Source organism: Culex quinquefasciatus, chromosome 1 (assembly GCF_015732765.1).
Source record: "Culex quinquefasciatus strain JHB chromosome 1, VPISU_Cqui_1.0_pri_paternal, whole genome shotgun sequence".
In the NCBI taxonomy this organism is placed as follows: domain Eukaryota; kingdom Metazoa; phylum Arthropoda; class Insecta; order Diptera; family Culicidae; genus Culex; species Culex quinquefasciatus.
Window position 1 is genome coordinate 40,131,018 of NC_051861.1, and position 20,200 is coordinate 40,151,217.

General features: G+C 41.5%; 1 protein-coding gene across 1 annotated transcript; it reads right to left on the reverse strand.

Annotated features, from left to right (window-relative positions):
* Positions 1 to 661: 661 nt before the first annotated feature.
* On the reverse strand, positions 662 to 15,726 carry LOC119769551. The gene is made up of 3 exons (XM_038262426.1): positions 15,109 to 15,726; positions 14,187 to 14,913; positions 662 to 792 (listed from the first exon to the last, which is right to left on the reverse strand). Exons 1-3 carry the CDS (start codon positions 15,724 to 15,726, stop codon positions 662 to 664), a joined length of 1,476 nt encoding a protein of 491 aa, XP_038118354.1.
* Between the last annotated feature and the right edge of the window lie 4,474 nt (positions 15,727 to 20,200).

Sequence of the window (20,200 nt, forward strand, 5' to 3'; positions counted from 1 at the left end):
CCCACTGGACACTACTGAAGCGTATTATCGCTCGACGGTACAATCGCCGCTGAACGAACTGCCACAAAAAACACACAAGACTTGAAACCGTGTTCGTATTTTTTCGTTGTTGTCACCAGGCAGAGCATTCTGCCCAGAACTGATTACTTGTTAGATCGTTACTAAGCACTAAGCATCAAAATGGCAATCCTGGACCCAACTGGTTACTACTGAGAGCTAGTTCAAGAATCGTTTGAGCTTGATCCCTCGCGTTACAAGTTCGCAGCCAGAAGCAACAAGTCGACTGAACATCAAGCTAAACCGTGAAGCAAAGTAGAAGCAGAACCAGCAGCAACATGAAGTCCAACAGCAAATCTTCCCAATCCCGGTCGGCGATGAGCAACAGCTACCGGACGACCAGCAGCAGCAGCAGCAGCAGTTGCGGCAGCAGCCGCAGCGGCTCCAGCAAGCTCGACCCCACCGGAATGTATAAGAGACCGCAGCAGCAGCAAGTCAACAAGTGCCATTACCTAGATCCGACTGGACTGTACTGAGGAGGCAGCGGAGATCGATCGCCCAAAGGGTCGCCACAAACCCCTTCACGGTGTTGAGGTTTCGGAGCTGGTCGCGTGAGCGCGCGTACAACAAATGTGAAATGTGATTTTGTTTTCGGGCACCGAACTCAGGAGCAGAAGAACCCCCCTCCCAGGTACGGCAAAGAACTCTCGAGGAGATGTTCGGCTGGTGGCTTCGCCACCGGAGTAAGAACCTGTGGCAGCAGCTCGAGGACCCTGGGATAGGACCGTTCCGCTTCTGAGGATGGCCGAGAACGTAATTTAAATATTTTATAAGTATATAACATCCCCTTTCCCCCGCGATCCCCGTTTAATCCCTAACGCTCGCGCGTCGTCTATCACACGTCATTTCGTTTATAGTTTACATTTTCGCTGACCTTTAGTTTTTTCCATGTTATTTTGGGAGAAAAATTGTAATTTTTTGAAATTTCAAAATTCTCAGTACGTCTTATATTAAGTTTTTCCAAATAATTATTTAACTGGATATACGATTCTCGTTTTGTGCGTTAAAACCCATTTTTTATGTTTTTTGCTCTCGCGACAAGACTCGGAACACTAAACTTATCAAACCTATAACTTCAACGAAAACCGAAACTGCCTTTTTACAACTACTTAGAAGTGAATCTTTTTTATTACATACGTTTTAGTGAAATTGCAGAGACACACGAGAAATCAAAATATTTAGCACACACACACACACGTACGTAATAAGTGTTTTTAAATCGAGATAATCTATTTTACACGTGCATACAAGTGCAGGATGCAAACTAGCGAACACAGTAGCATATCATTCGTAGCAGATGATGTTTATTGAGTTTTATTATTGAATATTATACATTAATCGGAGAAAGGCCACACAAGGAAGCAGGAGGAGCAAACTCATACAAGAAAAGACTAAAAAAGTTTAAGCACTCAGCGCAAAGTATGTATCATAAAGCAGAATTCAAATTATTATTATTATTATTGTTGAACATATTATTGAAAAATTGAAATTAAAAAAATATTTAAAAATTCAAAAAAAAACCACCCGCCTCATTAGCTCATTGTGTGATGACAGTGCAAAATCTCAGAAAAGAAAGTCCCCCGATCGCGCATTCGTACGATCATCAGCAAGTGACAATTTGTTTTCTTCCTCTTGCTGTCTCTTTCGCGCTGCACGGCGCTACTACTCTCTCTCGTTTCCTCTTTCGCTCACTCTCAGCGCACTCCATGTGATCGCGGCGCGATCTCTCACACTCATTCTCGCTCTCTCGCCGATGTCTTCGTCTTCGCTCTTGTTTTTTTTCGGTCGGTTCCGCGATGAGAGCCTCTGTTTGTGTGTTTGATTTATGGTTGCATTCACATAATGAGGAAGTTATTAAAGAAAGGTAAGTGGAAATATGTATACATTTGAGTTTGTGGCGGCGGCGGGGGGCCTCTCCTTCTTTCGCACCACCGTCGACTTGGTCGTCGTCTCTTCGTCACCGATCGCCGAGCTTTTTCGGAGAGGCTTCTCAATTGGTCGGGTCGGGTTTTGTTTCAGGTGCAGTGTTTCGTTTTGCACGCGGAAGAGTTCAACTCCTCTCCTCTCTGCTGCTGTTGCTGCTGCTGCGATCGTCTCCCCCACCCCCCACCTCAAATAAGGTGCATGACTTCTTCCTGAACACTGTTGCGGCGGCGGGCGGGGTATGGCGTGGGAAGGTATGGCCTCCGGGGTCGTTGACCCGCGCCTTGCAACTACGACGACGACGACGACGACTCAACCTAGTTCCCCATAGAGAGAATATCTCGTCGGGCGCGCGCGCGTGTGCGGAAGTTAAGTCACATTCCGAACAAGCATTAACCGATTGCGACGCATTACATCACATTGCTATAGCGTGCGGTGTTAACGCACACACACAGACGTACACAGTCTGATTGAAGTTTTATTATCTTGCTCCGCGTGGTGCTGGCTGGCTCTCCTTGCGAGTGATCACGTCACACGGTGTGGCGTCGCGATCAACGACGACGCTGGATGTTGACGATGGTTGGTTTGGGGGGAATGATCGAACGACGACGACGACGACGACGCATGGTAGGCTGAGTTGTCAGAGGGACAGTTGTTTTCTACACTAATTTAGTATGCGCGATAGTGAATTATCGATAGTGGGGTTTAGGATGGTGCAAGATCTGAGGAGTTTTAGGATTAAATGTTTATAGTGATGAGCAGGGTTGCCAGGTTGCTAGTTAAATCTGGGAATGCGAGATTTTTCAAGTGTCAGCCAGAATAAAGATTGATCCTTCTCAGTGCCAGATTTTGACGGATTTTGCCAGTTTTTTTTCAAAAAGGTCCAATAAACCAAATTCCCAATTTTTGCTTTTTGGGCGTTTTGAAACCGCCTTGAGTCAGGGGTATTAAAAACACTAAAACAACTGAAATTTGGTTTATTGGACCATTTTAAAAAAATCCATACTTTGAGTTTTGTGTACAAGTTACTTCTAAATTAAAGGAAAGGAAAGAAGAAAAATGAATCTTAATATAGTTCGCAGCTGTCAAAATGCTCATCTGCCTTTTTTTCGTGTTGCTCTAGCTTTCAAAAATAGATTTTTACTACACCCAAACGGTGGTCGCATGATTGTGATGCATGGCTGCAGATGGCCGAGCGGGTTGGGGCGCGGACTTGGTAATCTGAATATGACCCTCACCGGATTGATGTTATTTTTGGGGTGAGCAGATCTAATTTTTTTCTTTGGTACATGCTTTTTGTGTACACGTTTTTTCATACAATATTACATGCTTTTGTTCACAAAGGGGATGTGCATGCTTTTGCAAAACCAATTGTGGTTTCTTTCAGAGATTTGTCAACTGACGTTTAACCGGCCAATGTATTAGCCAAACTAAACTAATTCACTGATTTCAACTTTGGTATTTTGAATAAGTTATTTTGTTCTGAAAATCATTTTTATTACTGAAGTACTCGCAAAGTTTAAATTATTTTGGTTGAGCAAATTTTTTTTTAATTTTAAAAGCAGGTGTGAAAAAACAAATCGTAATAATAATTCCGAGGATAGGTACATATATATAAGAAAGTAACAAACAAAACCTTTTTGGCGGGCATTCAGGGGCTGGATCCGGTGGTTCCATAGTGAGGTTCCGTACTGAGCCCAAAACTACACAGCTAAAAAAGTAGTAATCCAGCTGCGTGTAAAAGACCTGGGTGTAAAATAAATATTGCATTATTTTATGCAATTTTATGTGATTTTACACCCTGAAATATGTAGCCCATCAGTATGGAAAACCTACTTGACCGAAATGTCAAGCTCATATATGCGTTTATCCTTACAGCTTTACATCGGTCTGATGGCCGAGTGGGCTAAGGCGCCAGTCCTTACTGTTGGTGCTGGGTTTGAATCCCGTCGGTTGCAACTTTTTTTGTGTTTGCAAAAATTGTACATGCAGTGTGTAATATTAAGTGTTTAGTTTGACGAAGGTGATGTGCATGCTTTTGCATGCGATTTTACCATCGGTTTTTTTGCTGTGTAATTGCGCGAAGCCTTGATTATCCAAAGCTTCTATTATCCGAAGTTCGATCATCCGAAGGTTTGTATAAGACTTTGGATAAAGGAATCATGAGCAAAAAAAAAAAAATGATTCGTATTTTTTTTTATTTTCTTGCTTTTTAACAGAAAATTCGAGTGCTGTGACCCCCTTTTAATTTGAATGGTTGATTGCCCTTTTAATTAAAAAATGCTTTTTTTCAATATATAATCAACGCCATATTGACCGCCATCTTGAAATTAAAAATTCTGAATAACTAAAAAATAGTTAAGAGCTCATACTTAAGCTAGACAATCGAAAAAAAGTGTGATTCGATTATACGATGTTTTTAATATCAATAGTGAAATTTTGCCAAGTATATATTTCGGATAATGGATTTTGCACTGTATGAAGATTATACCAATCTAGATACCAATTTTGTCACAAAATTTGCACTTGAAAAAAAACTTAGTTCTTAACGAAAATCCGTTATTTTCGTTTCTCTGTCCATTTGTAGCATTCTTTTTCTGGATACCTGAGTTTAAGTGATTTGAATTGCAATGTAATTGAAAATTCACTGTCGCTCCGATATTTCATATTTAGCTCATAGCAACAAAATTGGAGATTTTGTGTGTGAGCTGATTTTATGCATTCAGTCTCATTTTAAATTCAGAGTGGCGGACTTAACAGATTTTGGTGTTCCGGTGCAGCACAAGTTTTATTCTCGGCACCGTTACCATGTCGACGCCGTAGTGCTAACTTGTCGTACGTCGCTTTTCGACGCTCCGAGAAAAAGGCGTTTTAATGTTTGACCTCAAATAAATAAAAACAAGAGCACGCAATGTAAACAATAACAAACACAGATGCAGATTTGTGTTGCTAGAGTGTCGAGTTCCTTTACATCAATTTTTGGGCTGTGTCAAGATAGTACGACAAGATTGAAAATTCTTTCATATGAAAAGTGAAAAAAAGCACGGAGTTTTTTTGGTTTTTATTAAATATCTCAGGACTGAAACTTTGGGGATCTGTGAAGATCTAAAGGTGAGGCATTGTGAGCTGCACAAACGGCGTTCTTGGTTCAATTTGGCCAAACATGCACGTACGACAAGAAAGCGTCGATGTCTGTTGTTCTAGTGCTATCTTGTGACACGACATGTTATGTTGCGATAATTTCGGTGTGGTTGCAAAGTTTATGAATTCTGGCATTCCTGTTTAATGTTATTGCCTGAATCAGTTCCTTATAGCAAACAAATGTGACCTAACCGCCAGTTAAATCTACCATCCTAAAGCTAATAACTCACTACTAAAACGAACCCGCCATTCATCCGAAGATCAACTCCTAGAATATGCGACCCAAGTTCCATTGGCTTTGTTTACGTTTTATATTTATAGATTTTGATCATATTTCACGCCGCGGCTGATACCTGGCGTCATGTCATCAAAATCGGCTCTTGTTATTATTGTTGTTTGAATGAGCGAGACGGAAGGAAGGAAGCGAATCGTCGTCGTCGTCGTCGGCGTTGTTGTCGAGCGAATTCCTCAAGGCTCGCGACAAATATCGGCATCTGCTCACGTTCAATCGCCGAACGTCGCGCGTCGCCTGTTTTGAGCAATGGCTTTGATTTGGAATCTGGTTTGAACAGCTTTAGTTTTGAATGCAAATTTACATTTTTTAGTTAGTGAAATAATTTGGAACGCGGAGTACTATGACTTCACTTAAATGATTAAATAAACAAAAAAGCCGAACCTTCATTCCAGCACATTGCGTTATGATGGATCGGCGGTGTATTGAAGGTGTTAACGCACTCGCCGCGACGACCTGTGTGGCGCCTTATGTATTCACGCTGGACATGCTGGCGGCGCGGCGACGTCAAAGAGTTAAACTTTACGACCGCGCAACATCGGGCGTTGCTTCCGAACGGAGGTATATTTTTAAAAGCATGTTCTACTGTCATTCTGTCATTCTACTGCTGGTTCAATATCAATCAAACCATCCACATTAACGACCCCCGGGTCTTTTGTGGTCTCTATTGCAAGTTTCTGCTCGAACCTAGGAGTCCGAAGGCTTGAATGGGGAGAGCACCCAAACCTCTTTTACTCCAAGGAACCTTCCACCCCAGTGTTTGAACTGACGACCTTTGGATTGTGAGTCCAACCGCCGCCAGCGATTCCACCGGAGTAGGCTTGGTTTGGTGTGTTGTTTGTACTCATGGCATGGAGATGACTCCTACTCCTGGAATGACTTAACGGCCTAACAACCAAGGCCGGGACCGACATTTTACTTCCTCATCCCATGGAAGGTTGCAGCAGATGGGAATCGAACCCAGAATCATCCGCTTACAAAGCGGACAGCGTAACCATTCGGCCACGCACTGCCACAAAATTCTCTGATATAATCCCTTGCGCATGTTTTGGTATATATAACATTGAAGTTTTGAGCAAAAAGAAATTTCGCAACGCCTATCTTTTCTGCTGGAACGTTTTTTTTTAGAAAAATTTCAAAACTCTGAACACCTGTACAGAGCTTCAGAGTACTTCAATTCAATATTATCTATACCAAAACATGCGCAAGGATCTGTCCTACACGCCAATGATGTTGAAAATAAACGCTTCAGTGACCAGAATGACTAAAAATCTACATTTTTGATAAAACAAGAAATTTACGGGTTGAATCTTATTAAAAATTCAAGTGCAAAAGCATGCTCCTGTAGAGTTCAATCAAGCTCATATTTGGGATTTCAGTTCAGTATGCCCTCCGTAACAAGCCCCAGAATGTCCGCCAAAATGTAATTTCTGTTACATCCTACTGAGTATGATCGCAGTAGCTGTTAATAACAGAAATGTGTTAAATATCGAGAATTTTGAAAATTGGCAGCAATTTTCCCACTAAAATAGACATAACTTAACTGAAAATGGATAAAATTTCATTCTTTTTTCTGCAAAATTGTTCTTCATTTTGTTTGCAACAATGCTACAACATTAATTTTTGAATTCAGACATGACAGTTTATTTACCAGAGCAAATTGAAAATATTGTTTTAGAAATATCACTATTTTACACCTCCTGATGACGCTGGGACTCAAGTAATGGATCGATTTGAGGTGTACTATGTCAGGAAAATATTTTGGGAACTAAGAATTGATATCTTGATAAAAATGTGCATCTTTGTCCAGAGTTAGACCGTGATTTTAGACGTATTTTCGAGGTTTTAGGTGATATATTAGGTTTTTTAACTTCAAATCGAGATAAAACCAGTTTTCACCGACAGAATATTTTGGGAATTGATTTTTCTGACTCAGAATAGTCCCCCCAACAACCTCCAGAAGGAATTTCCGAGGTGCATGCAAGTTGCATAATAATCCCTTTCTTACCCACCGTGGGCATGGAGATGACTCCTACACCTGGAATGACTTAACGGCCTAACAACCAAGGCCGGGACCGACATTTTACTTCCTCATCCGATGGAAGGTTGCAGCAGATGGGAATCGAACCCAGAATCATCCGCTTACAAAGTGGACAGCGTAACCATTCGGCCACGCACTGCCGAACTAATATATATTTTCGATAATTCGAGCCAAACATTTCATTAGGGCACACAACCAAAACGTAAACATTCGGAATTATTGCACTATTCCATTAATTAGTACACTTCCTACACACCCTCCAAGAATCAGATTAATAGCAAACAATTTCCTATTGAAAAAAATAAAAAAAAACACAAAAGGGCACATAAAAATGTTCACTTCAAACCAAAAATTCAAGTGTGCCCTTTCTTTTTCGTTAGTTTTTCGTAGTTAATACAATATTAAATTTTAATTATGTCCCACGGCCACACTTTTGAAGAACTTCTATGTTTCACATACCTTAACTACATTATCCAATCTCAAAACTTAACCAAATATCAAAATTATGAGCCCATTATGAACAACAGTTGAACAGTTAAAAGGGCCAAATTTTTTTTTTAGTTATGAGATTTATTGCGAAAATCAGTCAAGCTTCTTTTTTAAATAGGAATTTTAAGAAGTTGATTTTAAATAACAAATTATTGAATATAATAGGGGGATATTTACCTTTAATCACCCTATTTCATTGTTTTTCGTTTTTCGGAGTTATTGAAAGAAGGGCTCTTTCCCGACATTTTCCGGGGTATACCGAAATATTTCGTCAGGGGGTCTAGAACAAGAAGATTATTTTCGATTTTATGGGATATTTGTTCAAAAAAATCACAGCATTGCATTCATGTTGACATCACTCAAATTTCTTATGAATATGTCTTGGGGACTCTAACCATTTCAAAAGGGCACATAATTTTTGTAAACAATAGTGTATCCCTTTCACTCAAATGACAGTTTACATAAGCTGTGAAAGGGGCACACTCTTGTTTACAAAAGCTATGTGCCCTCATGAAATGGAAAGCACGATTTGACCAATATTTGACCTCGAATTAGAAAAGATTTACTTTCGGTCGTATTTGATTTTTGGGGTAATTTCAAAGAATGCTAGAAATCTGGTAAGTTCAGCTCGATTTTTTTTTAATTCGTGGTCAAATATTGGTCAAATATAGTTGGTTAGAGTCCCCAAGGCATATTGATAAGGAATTTGAGGGTTATTGACATGAATGTACCGATTTTCTGTGATTTTTTTGAACAAATATCCCATAAAATCGAAAAATGATCTTCAAAAAAAGTTGTTCTAGACCCCCCGACGAATTTTTTCGGTATACCCCGGAAAATGTCGGAAAAGAGCCCTTCTTTCACGGTGTCAAATATCAGACATCCCGAATTTTTGCGTTCCTCACCTTACTGAGGAAAGGCTATAAAATCACTCGAAAAATTAACTTATTAGTTTGACCTCGTAGACCCACCTTCACGTATACATATCGACTCAGAATCATGTTCTGAGCAAATGTCTGTGGATGTGTGTAGGTGGGTGGACAAAAAAATTGTCACTCGATTATCTCCAGACTGGATGAACGGATTTTGACCGTATTAGTCTCATTCGATCCGTCTTGGTGTCCCATAGGTCTCTATTTAAAACCAGCAAGTTTAGTTAAGTACTTCAAAAGTTATGCTAAAAAACGATTTTGGCGAATGTCCGAAATATTGTAAAAAGGGTGTTTTTTGCAAGAAAACCTATCGTGCACAGAAAAAAAAACAAGGTAATATTACATCTGGGAAGGGGTACATCTTTTATGTCAGAAAAAAGGTGTAATTTTACCTCTGGAACTGTGTAATTTTACGGCTTTTCTGGTGTAATGTCACTTTTTTAGTCTAAATTGAGGTAAAATTACATCATAAAAGAGGTAATATTCAACCTTCCAAAATTAAAGCTTCCAAATTTACATTATTTTTTTCTGTGTGTTATACATTTTCAGAAAGGTATCAAAAAGACCATTCTAATGAGTCCAGAACATTGAAGATCTGACAACCCTTTCAAAAGTTATTAGCACTGTGTTATTTATACACTTTTCAGAGGCCGGATCTCAGATATTTTAATAAAAATGATGTCCGGGCCTATCATTTGACCTGTCGTTAGTTAGATAATCATAAGACCTTTCAAATGAGCCAAAAACATCGAAGATCTGACAACCCTATCAAAAGTTATTAGCACTTAAGTGTTATTTATATACTTTTTGAAGGCTGGATCTCAGATATTTCGATGAAAATGATGTCCGGAACCCTGATGCGACACGTCATTATTTAATTGAATTACCTTTCAAATGAGCCTTAAACATCGAGGATATGACAACCCTACCAAAAGTTATTAGCACTTAAGTGTTATTTATACACTTTTTGGAGGCCGGATTTCAGATATTGTGATAGAAATATTGCCTGAATCATCCATGCAAACTATCGTTGGATAGGTTTTTTATCAGACCTTGCCGATGAGCCAGAAATATTTAAGGTCTGTGAACTCTATCAAAAGAAATGAGTAATAAAGTTGATTAGTTAAACATGTTGCTATTTTTACTGAATGTATTGACTTTATGAATATGAGGAAGGCACCAACCACCAAAAGGTGGATTTAGTAACGTTTTATCATTAGTTGGTTCTAAAAAACACACCGTGCAATGTTTGTTCTTTTATCAGGTTTATTCAAACACACGTTGTGCAATTTAATTGTTTTTTTTTTAAATAAAATGCTTAAGAAACCATATTTTAATGTAATTAATAATTTATTTTTATTTTATATAATTTACCATATTTAGCGACGGTGTTGTATTTTAGTGGCTAAAATCACATGTATATTTTTTTTATTGTTTGATTTGATTTGATTCAAAGAGAAAAAAGTTATTTTTCATTATTTTTACGGTTTTGTATAGCTTAAATCATGCTTTGATTTAAAAATTCTACTTTGAGATGATTTCAATAATGTTGTAATAAAATTTCACGCCATCATGTATTTTATTTTTATCTGTTTATTATGTTGACGTTCTTGAAATGTGCCTAGAACGTTCAACTTTTTAAAACACTTTGATTGAGCTAACCACAATCCGGTATATCTTCAACACTCACATATCCCTTACAACGACACCCTCTAGCCGTTTAAATCCGCAGCCGCACTTCCTCGTAAGATACTGGTTATTAATCACCCCCACAGATATTCCAGAGGTGTTTTACTACTACGGCGACATCATGTCATTTGGCCGGCGTGGAACGTGCCTGATCCGCCTGTCGTCTGTAGGTTTAGTAGAACCTTCCTAAATCTGTGGAACAGCTTTGCGGGGTGCGTTGGAGGTGCAGAAGAATCATTTTCTACGTGGGTTGACATTGTGCTAGCTTGTCTCAGTTATGATCATGACGTTTCTGAGTAAATGTTTTCATTTTTTTCTATAATTCGACAAATTGAACGACCACAAATGACATCATAAGTGGGTTGAGCAATAAAATGAACATTTCATGATGAGCTCAAGATGTGTCAAGATGTCACTCCGGTGACGACGTTATGTCTCTTTACTATCCGCCCCCGGCCCCGGCCTGTCTGAGCGGCTGCCCCAAGTCAACCCCAAGTGGCGGTTACGTCGCGACGTCATCGTCAACCCATAGGAATGAAGTCGTCAAAAGTTCAAGATCGAGGATACTCTCTGCGGTGGGGTAGATTTGTGTTGTGTATACACAGAGAGTTTTTTTTTACGTTCTCGTCTTCTCATGCCATTACCCCATTCCGATGTCGATCATCGACCGACAGACACACATATGGATCGGCGGTGCGATGCCTTAAGTTTTCGCCCTCTTGACTTGACTTGGCCGGGCTTGACTCGTGCGCCACCGCCGCCGCCGGTTCTTGCCCTCTCGCTCATTCATTCGCTGTGCAAAATATCATTGCCAGGTTCGAGTTTCGAGCCGAAACCACGGCGATGATGGTATCTGTCACGGCAGTGAGTCAGGTTTTCGGACGTTAAGGAACGTGTTTACGAGGGATTGCGCGTTGTTTTGGTCAGATTTCAGCATTTGGGCTTAAACATTTTAAAAGGTTCGGAAAACATGAAGCGTCTACACTGTTGACGAATCCGCATAACCCTTTCTGCAATGTGTAACCCAATATTGCCAAAAAATCCTCTAATGACGGCGCCGAGTTCAAGCAACCCCAAAGCCTTCCAGGTGGATCGATTCGCACAGTTTATTGCCTTATTCGCCGGTGTCAATGAAACAATCACAGACACCCTCGAGGCTGTTCGCTGATCGTCGTCATCGTCACCGTATCTTGCAGACCGGTTGCTCTGCCTGCTAACTTCTGAGGGGGACTCATTTTGTAATATCACAAAGCAGTAAGTTGAGTAACGCTGATAGTATGGCGAATTATATGCTAGGGGACGAAAATAGAATGACCGCTGGTGGGGAGTTCAGGAAGGAAGGAATGCAAATGGTTTGGGCTAATTTTGGAACGAACGATGAGTCGTTTTGGACGGTCTCTGTGGCAATATATATATCGAATTTCTAGACGGATTCCTGACTTGCAAGTCAAAATTTCACGCAAATAAAAGAGGAAATCGGTGCAACTTTTTTCCGATTTTGTGTGAGTTGGCGAAGAATAGCCCGCTAACATTTTTGAAAGAACATATAACATAAAACCTTTTGAAAAAGTTTTTGATGAATATTCATCAGGTTCACATTTTTACACATTTTTTATGTAATATTACTCAAAAAAAGAGGTTATATAAATATACATAAATTCAACATTTTTTCTGTGCATGAGACCAGTTTAAATAAAAGTAAAATAACATTTTTCAGACCATTGTACAATACAATACTTTGTTTATTTGTAATTCATTGATTTTACTTATAATATGAAAATAATTTATATTTAATGGAATCTGATATATTTAGCCGAAGGTCGTTTCGCCGACAGCCTTCTCGCTTTTTTGTATTATTTATGGTATTTCTTCCCTGCAGTGCTATCATAACACTCGCTCGTGCAATCTTATAGAATGAGTGTCAAGATAATAATATAATAATATGAAAAGTAAAGTACATCTCAAACTTAGAAGAATGCAAAACGCATATACATTATTTAAATGATTTGCTTAAAATAAATTAAGCAAGACATACTACGCTTTAAAAAAAGCACGTAGAATTTTTTGAGTGCCCGCCGCGGGATTCGAACCAACAACCTCTGGTTTGTGGGTCCAGGGCGCGGTCCGATTGATCTACACGTACATACCATACCAATCAGCATAGCGCACCAGGTACGCGTGCTGTAGCAAGAAGACGCTTCCATCTTTCTCGGTCTTGTGCTGCTACTCTCCAATTTCCCAGGTTACAGATCTTCCGGATATCACCATTCACTTGGTCTCCCCACCGTGCGCGCGGTTTCCCTGCTCTTCTGCCTGTTCCGCCAGCTGGTTCAGCGCGGTCAAATAGCAGTCTTACAGGCTGGCTTTCGTCCATTCGGGCGACATGGCCGGCCCACCTGAGCCTCCCGATCTTCGCCTGGGTGGCGATGGTCGGTTCTTCAAGAAACGCGTGCAGTTCGTGGTTCATGCGTCGTCGCCACACTCCGTCAGACACCTGCACTCCACCGTAGATCGTTCGTAGCACCTTCCGTTCGAAAACTCCAGGGCACGTTCGTCCTCTTGCCGCATCGTCCAAGTCTCGTGGCCATAGAGGACTACCGGTCTAATCAGTGTTTTGTACATCGTCAGCTTCGTGCGGCGTTGCACTAGATCCGAAGTAAGGGTTTTCCGTAATCCGAAGTACGCACGATTTCCAGCAAAAATACGAGTCCGGATCTCTTTGCTGGTGTCATTGTCGGCGGTTACCAGCGATCCTAAGTACACGAACTCGCTCACCTCCTCCAACTCATCACCATCCACAGTTAGAGGGGTGAGACTTGGGGGGCCGACATCCTTCGAACCCCTTCCTCTCATGTACTTCGTCTTCGTCGTATTCATGCCAAGTCCTACACGCCTTGCTTGTACCTTCAGTCGGGTGTAGACATCCGTCACCGTCTCCAGGTTTCTTGCCACAATGTCGATGTCATCGGCAAAAGCAAGCAACTGGTAAGACTTGTTCATAATCGTGCCACTCGTTTCAATGCCCGCCCTTCGAATGATGCCCTCAAGAACGATGTTAAAAGCGCACAGGATAAGCCATCACCTTGCCGCAGCCCTCGGCGTGATCCGAAGGGTTCCGCTAAATCCCCCGAAACACGCACGTGACACATCACACCATCCAAGGAAGCCTTGATCAGTCGAGTCAGTTTATCCGGAAACCCGTTCTCGTGCATAATCTGCCATAGCTGCTCGCGGTCGACTGTATCATAGGCCGCCTTGAAATCGATGAAGATGTGATGTGTGGGCACGTTGTACTCACGACATTTCTCGAGGATTTGTCGGAGACAAAATATTTGGTCCGTGGTGGCGCGCGCGCCAGTGAAGCCCGCTTGGTAGGGCCCCACGAACCTCCTAGCGTGGGGTGACAGCTGACGGCAGAGGATCTGGGAGAGGATTTTGTAGGCCGCGTTGATAAGCGTAATGCCGCGGTAGTTGCCGCATTCCAGCTTATCGCCCTTTTTGTAGATGGGGCACACGACACCATCCATCCATTCCTCCGGTAGCTTCTCCTCCTCCCAGATCTTGGAGATCACGCAGTGAAGCGCCCTCGCCAGTTTCTCTCCTCCATATTTGAAGAGCTCACCGGGTAACCGATCCTTGCCGGCAGCTCTGTTGTTCTTTAGTTTCCTGATCTCCCTCTTCACCGTCTCTAGATCAGGCACTGGGAACTGTTCATCAGCTGCGGGCGCTCCAAGGTTGACTCCAACGCCGTCTCCGTCCGCTTCATCGCCGTTGAGGTGCTCGTTGAAGTACTGCTTCCACCTTTCCAACACCTCGCTCTTGCTTACGATCAGGTTCCCCTCGTTGTCCCTGCACACGTCGGCTCGCGGCACGAAGCCTTTGCGGGACCGGTTCACCTTCTCGTAAAACTTCCGCGTTTCATTAGCTCGGAATAGCTGCTCCATTTCCGCACAATCTCGGTCTTCTTGCTGGCGCTTCTTAAGCTTGAAGACCGCGACCTGCCGATTCCGAGCCTGCCGGTACCGTTCCACGTTCCCTCTCGTCGCCTTGTGCAGCTTCCTGTCGTAGGCTGCCTTCTTCTCGGCGGTAATCCGCTGGCACTCGTCGTCGTACCAATCGTTTCGACTGACTCGGATCGCACTACCCAGTGTGGCTTCCGCTGCACTGCCGATGGCTGAGCGTATGCGACTCCAACCATCTTCGAGCGAGGCTGCGCCAAGTTCCTCCTCACCTGGCAGATTCGCTTCCAGCTGCTGCGCGTAACCGTGGGCCACATCTCCGTTCTGCAGACACGCGGTGTTGAACGGAGGGGCCCGCCGGCTTCGGCGTTGGTTGAACACCGTCGACAGCTTTGAGCGCATGTCAACTCCAACTAGGTAGTGGTCCGAGTCAATATTCGCACCGCGAAAGGTGCGCACGTTTGTTACGTCCGAGAAGAATCGGCCGTCGATCAGAACGTGGTCGATTTGCGTTTTCGTCCGTTGATCAGGTGATGTCCAGGTGGCTTTATGGATGTCCTTGCGTGGAAAATAAGTGCTTCTAACCACCATTCCACGAGAGGCTGCGAAGTCGATGCAGCGTTGGCCGTTGTCGTTCGTGACCATGTGTAGGCTTTCCGGGCCTATAGTTGGTCGAAACATTTCCTCTCTGCCGAACCGAGCGTTCATGTCCCCAATGACGATTTTCACATCTTGACGCGGACAGCTGTCGTACTCCTCCTCCAGCTTCGCGTAAAATGTTTCCTTTTCGTCATCGAGTCTTTCTTCGTGGGGGCAGTGCACGTTGATAATGCTATAGTTAAAGAACCGGCCTCGTATTCTTAACTTGCACATCCGTTCGCTGATCGCCGTGAAGCCGAACACGCGATCCTGCATCTTGCCCCTCACGATAAAGCCGGTACCCAGCTTCTTGTCCGTGCCGCCGCTCAGAAAGAATCTGGAATTGGTCTGCTGACCTGGCCAGTCCAGCACCTGCTTCTCCTCCAAGGACACCTCCTGCAGTGCAACAACATCGAAGTTGCGAGGTTGCAACTCATTCGCCAAAGCGAGTTCGAAACCCAGAAAGTTTAGGGACCTGCAGTTCCAAGAACCGAGTCGCCAATCGGTGATCTGCTTTTCAATGGGCTTCTGCCGTTTGTTCCGGATATCCAATCTTCTTGCCATTCGCGATCGTCGTTATCGGTAGGCAGCCTTATCAGGGCTGCGCTACCTAGTCTCGGAGTGGAGAACCACCTAAGGGCTACCGAGACCTAGCCCCGGTTTTCTCACGACACCGTAACGGGTTGGCAAAAAATCCATCTTTTTACATCAAATTTGATTTCTGCGACCCCGATTTGGTCGCATTTGAATATTTGTTAGCGTTTTAAATTGGAAAATGCTTTTTTCTTTATGTTATCACCGCCATTTAGGCCGCAATCTTGGTTTTTAAAATTTCTGAATCATTTTAAAGCAGTTTATTGGTTTTACTTAACCAATAAAAAGTAAGGCAACGAAAAAAAAACGTGTTTCGATTATCCGAAGTGAAATTTTTGCGAGGCATTCAGATAATCAAGTCTGGACTGTATTATTGTTTTCAGCTCAGAGAAAAAATAGTACCAAACCGTGTTTCAATCGCAAGTTCCAATATAAAAATAAAATTTATCAGTTGTAAAGAATGAAGACTTGGTGTTTTGAAATGTTGTTCATTTCAAAAGTAGGCGATTCAAAAGCTTATCTCACCATACGTCTTGCTCGATTTATTTAAATCCATAAAAAGCCACGCATCACTCCCAAAACTCATAAAAGGTGAGAATTAAAACCACCGAGTGAATTAAGGCCCGAAACCTCTCGCGATCCAGTTGAGCGCGAGCGGAGAGCGATCTAATGATCCGCTGTGATTTTTAAATATTTACTCATCGCTCACCCACCCGAGTCTCACCACCCCGGTCGTCGACTCTGCCGTGTGATCGTGCGAGTACCTCACTTTAAGCTCAACTCCAATTCTTCGCGGCCGATTGATCGAACTCTCGCTGCGATGGTGATCACTTGGTCCGGCCAAAGGAGTGACGAAGATGGAGATGGTGGTGATGATGATGTAAGAGTAAGTGACTTCCGAACAAGAGTCACGTAGCCCGGCGTTCAAGTGAGTGGTGGAAGAGGTCTTGTTTATATTAGCTTTGTTGGCTTTGAACTGTGCACGGTAAAAAACATTTGTTCTTTTTGTATAACAAGAACTGAAATGTACTTATTTAACGCTTAAGTTGAAGAGTTACACCTAGCAGCTATACAAATATTTTATGTATTTTTTTCAGTGTTCTAAAGTTAAAGTCCCTTGTCAGGTCGGTTAGAAGAAGGGGGTCTCTGTTCATATCTGGAATAGGCATTAGCCTCTTGTATGCCACTATCATTACGATGTTATTACTATTGTTGATTTTTTTTTCTCGATCATCTTCTGTCCATGATTGGCTCCGGCTGGGCGGTCGATCGGATGGACTCTTCTCGGATGAGAGTGATCTCCCATGAACGAGATCCCACACAAGAGGTGGGTGGCTGAGTTCCTTGCGCGAGTGTATGACAAGATCTTCGATTTTTTTTGCGGGAGGTAAGGTAATCGAAAAACATATGGTTCTTTGGCTCGGGCCGGCCGCGATCAATGATCTCCGGGTGATGATCGACGTAACCGAATATTCTACCTACCAGACAGTTTTGAGCTCAGATTATGCCTTCGATTCCAGGGGTTCTTACCCCTGGAGTAAAACATTGAACACAAAAATTAAAAAGCAAAAAGCAAAAAGCAAAAAGCAAAAATTAAAAAGCAAAAAGCAAAAAGCAAAAAGCAAAAAGCAAAAAGCAAAAAGCAAAAAGCAAAAAGCAAAAAGCAAAAAGCAAAAAGCAAAAAGCAAAAGCAAAAGCAAAAAGCAAAAGCAAAAAGCAAAAAGCAAAAGCAAAAAGCAAAAGCAAAAGCAAAAAGCAAAAAGCAAAAAGCAAAAGCAAAAAGCAAAAGCAAAAGCAAAAGCAAAAAGCAAAAGCAAAAGCAAAAGCAAAAGCAAAAAGCAAAAGCAAAAGCAAAAGCAAAAAGCAAAAGCAAAAAGCAAAAGCAAAAGCAAAAAGCAAAAGCAAAAGCAAAAAGCAAAAAGCAAAGCAAAAGCAAAAAGCAAAAGCAAAAAGCAAAAGCAAAAGCAAAAAGCAAAAGCAAAAAGCAAAAAGCAAAAAGCAAAAGCAAAAAGCAAAAGCAAAAGCAAAAGCAAAAAGCAAAAGCAAAAAGCAAAAGCAAAAAGCAAAAAGCAAAAAGCAAAAAGCAAAAAGCAAAAGCAAAAACAAAAAGGGACCATCCATAAACCACGTGGACACTTTAGGGGGTATGGCGATTGTCCACGATCCATACAAAAATTTTTTTGTATGGACAATTGTCCACGAGAGGGGGTTACAGATTCCCAAAAAGTGTCCACGTGGTTTATGGATGGTCCCAAAGCAAAAAACAAAAAGCAAGAAAATATGGGGACCACTGGTCCGATATACACAAGAATGAAGTGGGGACTATCCATAACCCACGTGGACACTTTTTTGGGATTCTGTTACCCCCTTCGTGGACAATTGTTCATACAAAAATAAACTTTTTGTATGGATCGTGGACAATCGCCAACCCCCTTAAAGTGTCCACGTGGTTTATGGATGGTCCCGTGACGACAGTAATTTCCCACACTTGAAGGATTGTCCTGTTCACAGGGATCGTATCAATTACACGGAGATGATACTCTTGCCGGTCACGTGTCCAAAACTTAGCCACCTTAGTTCCTTACCCGCAAACCGCTTCGCGATCTTCCAGAATCGCCAAGAACCATACCAAGCTGTTATGTAGTGGTAATCCCAGCCAAATTCACTCACACAAAGGAGGGCGGCAGAAGAAGTTCGCGTACGATCGGTACCGGCGCGGCGTCCGTCCGGGACGACGACGGCGACGGTGAGAGGAATGAAATCGAAAGTGAGGTTACTATGAATCATTGACACTGGGAAGCCCACCCGCCGGCTGGCTGGCCAGCCGAAGAGCGCACACACACACACACACGTTCACGCGTCGGTGAGTTCCGGACAAACGAACGAACGAACGAGGAGATGCGCTTTTGGTGTGAATGGAGTCGAGAATCTCAGCGCAGATCGTCAGTTGGTTCTGTGCAGCGAGAAGTTGAAGAATTAGTGAATTTAAAATTGTAATTTAGAGGGTAGTAACTCTATTTTTATTAACACTTTAAGTTCTTTTTGATGATGTATTTTAAGAGTTCCAAATACAATTAATTAAAAAAACTTAAATAAAACAAGATTGTACAAAATTGGAAGCTCAAATCTATTACTCTCCGAAAATTGCATCAATGTACGAGTGGCTAATTCAGCAATATTACTTCATAAGAGACTGTGATGCAAGGTGCATTGGGATAAGGTGGAAAGAGAGGCAACGAATGAGTTGCATCATCGCAGTGTTCCGCATAGCTCAGACAGAGCTGGTGTGCATATAAAAGCAAATTTCAATGAACCTGCATTCTTGGTGTCCAAGTTGCGGCTGTGGGGCTGGTTAATTTTTTACATTGGATTTTGATAATAATAACTTTTTTGGATAGATACAATTCTGAAAACATCTTTAGCATCAGAAATCTTTAGATTTTAGATGTCCAGTTTTCAGGAAATCAATCTGAGTAACTCTTGTTCTACGAAATACTGTACAATTGTAGTATTTTGGTATGCATTTTTCATGCTTTGTATTTGATTGTTTCTCTTTACTTCAGGCACATTCTTTATTGGTTGCCTTTCTTATTTCTCCAATCATTTTTTTAATTTTGGCGTTTCTATTTTTCAAGTTAATTCAGTTATTAAATTTAAGTAGTAGCAAATTACGTTTCAGCAAAATTCACTTAATTTTATTAAAAAATTTAATAATATTATTCTCTGCTAAGCAACTAATTTTGGTCTCTGATTACGAATCCCGCCTCCATTTTTCGATATCTCGTAAGGCCGACGCAAATATTTTTCAATGTTTTTCCTTCGGCTCTGGGCGGGGTCGACCGGGGCGGTCAAAAAATATAAAAATTGAAATAGCCATAATCTTAACAAATTAATGAAAGAAGTGTTCAAAAATGCATTTGATACTAGTTTGCAATCATGCATTTTCAAAAAAGTAAGATTTGACGAAAACTATTTTTTTGGCAAAAAAAAACTTTTAACGGAACGACATCGAAAATTTTCAAAATTTTTAAAGATTTTTGAATAAACCCAAACACGCTAAAAATTATTATAAACGCAGGGGAATGCATTTTAAATTAATTTCAACGGATTGCACTTCAGATTCCATTTGGATTTTTTTTTAATTTTGAAGTTTTTAAAAACATTGCTTTTAAAATCTTTTACATCAGAGCAGTTCTCTCAGATTTCAGTCATTCGATTTTTTTGTATTTTTAATGCGACTGAAACTTTTGGTGCCTTCGGTATGTCCAAAGAATCCAAAGAATTAGTTTGTCCATATAATTTTCCATACAAATTTGGCAGCTGTCCATACAAAAACGATGCATGAAAATTCAAAATTTTTGAAGGAATTTTTTGATTGATTTGGTGTCTTCGGCAAAGTTTTATGGATACGGACTACACTGGAAAAAATAATACACGGTAAAAC